Raw genomic sequence first — 3,721 nt, forward strand, 5'->3', positions numbered from 1 at the left:
GACTCAGAATATAAACATCTTACGCATGTCTTACCATCTTCAAGACAAGACTGCCAACTCGTCTAACACCTTCTTTAGAGGGGTAGAAATAGCCTAAGCTACTCTATCCCTCTGAGATGTATTTTTTTCTTGTCTCAATAAACATACTAGAACACCTTGTGACCCCAGCCGACATCTACCAGGTAATCTCACCTCGCCTCATACTACGATGATTAATGTGAATTCTACTAATCTACTTTCCCTCCGCCTCCGAAGATGTTGACAGATTCAACGAAACATAATTTTTTGCGACAAGTATCGTACGTAACAAAACTATAAAATGAACTCTGAACAGTCATTCTGGGAGCCGGTCGGCCGAGCGGACAGCACGCTGGGCTTGTGATCCTGTGGTCCTGGGTTCGTTCCCGGGCGCCAGCGAGAAACAATGGGTAGAGTTTTTTCACCCTATGCTCCTGTTACCTAGCAGTAAAATAGGTACCTGGGTGTTAGTCAGCTGTCACGGGCTGCTTCCTGGGGGTGGAGGCGTGGTCGAGGACCGGGCCGCGGGGACACTAAAGCCCCGAAATCATCTCAAAATCACGGGAGACATCTCCCGTCACGCAGGGTGCAGTCGCACCTCCACAGATCTCCAGTATCAGCTCTTGATACTGGTAATGGCTCAAAAGGGCCACCACTTACAGGCTATTCGTGCCCGTGCCACCTTTTGGGTGGCTTAATCTTCATCAATCAATCAATCTCAAAATAATCTCAAGATAATCAGTTAACTTTTCAACATTCTCAATAAATAAAGGGCATAAGAAATGCTCTGCATAAGAAATTATGAATCGCATAAGGAATTAATAAGCATTTATGAATATATCCAAATGTATATTTTCTGGTTTTGCATGACAAAGAGGAAACATTCAGACAACTTGTTCGAACAAAACACAAAAAAATTGTTGCCAACATTGGTGCAACGTTGTGGCAACTTTCCCTCATAATAATTCAGGTTGCTACAATGTCAGGGAAAAACATTGCCACAATTTTACACAAAACATTTTGCCGAAACTTCAAATTATTTAGTATATAACGTGACCCAGTCATACCACAAGTGGTATACCACAAGTGAGATTATAATGTATGACTGGGTATACCACCCAGTCATACCACAAGGGGTATGACGTGATTCTGATGTCATACTCCAAGTGGAATAATGTGAGTGTACTTGGATATATGTACTTGTATACTGGTTGGTTGGGGGATTGAACGCCGACCTGCATGAAGCCAGACCGTCACTTTACCATCCAGTCAAAGTGACTGGGCACTTTGCCCCATGAAAAAAAAATATAACAAAATTATATAACAATACTAGAACAAATTATAATCTCAGCGTTACGGAATTTAGAATATGTGTGTGTGTGTGTGTGTGTGTGTGTGTGTGTGTGTGTGTGTGTGTGTGTGTGTGTGTGCGCGTGTGCGTGTGTGTGTGTGTGTGTGTGTGTGTGTGTGTACAGAGGACTTTTCATATGTGAATTCCATGTTTTTCCCACCCTTTGCAGTTTTTATGATATCAAGGATACCTGAGGGTCAGATATTCAGTGGCTCAGATTCTACGCATTTTGTCTTTTGCAGTACGCCCTGGAAACACAAACCGAAACTGTCTCTATTTTCCGCTTGTTACAACTTGTAATAAAGTTGTTACATCTTGGCTTAACGTATTTATGACGTATTAGAACGTTGTTACAACTTGTAATAAAGTTGTTACATCTTGGCTTAACGTGTTTATGACGTATTAGAACGTTGTTACAACTTGTAATAAAGTTGTTACATCTTGGCTTAACGTGTTTATGACGTATTAGAACGTTGTTACAACTTGCTATATTGGTTGTTATAACTGGTTAGAAGGTGTTAAAACTTGTTCGAACGTTGTACCAACGTCGTAGTTTCGGTGTGTGTTTGGTGGGCGGGATTTAGTACGTATTCCGTTTGAAATATAAATGCCTGTGCTGGAACGAGAGAGGGAGGGAGGTTTCCAGAGATCAGATGCATGGAATAAAAGATGATACTAAATAATGTAGACAAGTTTCTAACACACCAGGGGGGCCTGACGGCTGATTGGACAGCGCTCGGGATTCGTAAGCCTAAGGTTCGGGTTCTATCCCCGGTGGAGGCGAAAACAAATGGAAAGAGTTTCTTTCACCCTGATGCTAATGTTTACCTAGCAGTAAATAGGTACCTGGGAGTTAGACAGCTGTTACGGGCTGCTTCCTGGGGGTGTGTAACAAAAAGGAGGCTTAGTCGAGGACTGGGCCGCGGGGACGTTAAGCCCCGAAATCATCTCAAGATAACCTCAAGATAACCACCCTGATGCTCCTGTTCACCTAGCAGTAAATAGGGTACCTGGGAGTTAGACAGCTGTTACGGGCTGCTTCCTGGGGGTGTGTAACAAAAAGGAGGCTTAGTCGAGGACTGGGCCGCGGGGACGTTAAGCCCCGAAATCATCTCAAAGATAACCTCAAGATAACCTACAGCATCCACTTTAAACAGAATTTCCACACATACACATAATCTAGCTTTAATTTACCTCCCATTCGCTGATTCTCATTAGGAACTTTAATATGAAAAAGTTAGCGGGGAGTTCAATTTCCATATTCCGATACAGTGAACTGTGTTCATTTCCATATTCCGATACAGTGAACTGTGTTCATTTCCATAACATTCATGAAATGGGAACCACTATGTGAGGGGGGGGGGGCCCAATTTAATAGAGCTATATGGAATAACATTATTGGGAAGTGGGTTGGGTGTGTGTGTGTGTGTGTGTGTGTGTGTGTGTGTGTGTGTGTGTGTGTGTGTGTGTGTGTGTGTGTGTGTGTGTGTGTCTGTGTGTGTGTCTGTGTGTCTGTGTGTGTGTGTGTGTGTGTGTGTGTGTGTGTGTGTGTGTGTGTGTGTGTGTGTGTGTGTGTGTGTGTGTGTGTACTCACAAACTTGTACTCCCCTAGTTGTGCTTTCGGAGGTTGAGCTCTGGCTCTTTGGGCCTACCTTTCAACTGTCAATCAAGCCACTGATTTTTTCCCACACACACATACACCCCCAGGAAGACGCCCGTAGCTGCTGTCTAACTCTCAGCTACCTATTTACTGCTGGGTGAACAGAAAATTAGGGTGAAAGAAACTCTGGCCATTTGCTTCCACCTCCGCCGGGGGATAGATTCCCGAACCCTAGGACTACGAATCCCGAGTGCTGTCCACTCAGCCATCAGGTGTGTGTGTGTGTGTGTGTGTGTGTGTGTGTGTTTGTGTGTGTGTGTGTGTGTGTGTGTGTGTGTGTGTGTTTTACTTGTATGTTCTTACCTATATGTACTTAAAAGCAAAGATTATCAACCCTTTGGGGTTCACCTATTGACTTTAACACATTAAGTGTAATGTTACCCTCAATGGCCTTTATTGCATATAGATGTAAAAACTGTTTACTGAATTGCCATCAACTGTCTCTTAACTTCAGCTCATAAACGTTTTTACTACTCGTTCAACAACGCCCTTTAACAGAATTAGATCAAAAATCCCTAAATGAAAAAAAATCATTAATTTAGGGATTCAGACTGAGTGAAGAGTGCGTCTACTCTGCACTCAGATGCAGAGTGCGTGTACTCTGCACTCAGATGCAGAGTGCGTGTACTCTGCACTCAGATGCAGAGTGCGTGTACTCTGCACTCAGATGCAGAGTGCGACGTGCAGCCGAG

At 43.5% G+C, this 3,721-nt stretch overlaps 1 protein-coding gene across 1 annotated transcript in view; it reads left to right on the forward strand.

Annotated features, from left to right (window-relative positions):
• Positions 1-97, forward strand: part of LOC138357214 (nuclear transcription factor Y subunit beta-like) — a 5,715-nt gene extending 5,618 nt beyond the window's left edge. The window contains exon 3 of the mRNA XM_069313873.1: positions 1-97. This exon is cut by the window's left edge and continues 773 nt beyond it. Within this exon, the coding sequence (XP_069169974.1) occupies positions 1-97 (97 nt within the window).
• Positions 98-3,721: the final 3,624 nt, after the last annotated feature.

The sequence above is a fragment of the Procambarus clarkii genome, chromosome 76 (genome assembly GCF_040958095.1).
Source record: "Procambarus clarkii isolate CNS0578487 chromosome 76, FALCON_Pclarkii_2.0, whole genome shotgun sequence".
In the NCBI taxonomy this organism is placed as follows: domain Eukaryota; kingdom Metazoa; phylum Arthropoda; class Malacostraca; order Decapoda; family Cambaridae; genus Procambarus; species Procambarus clarkii.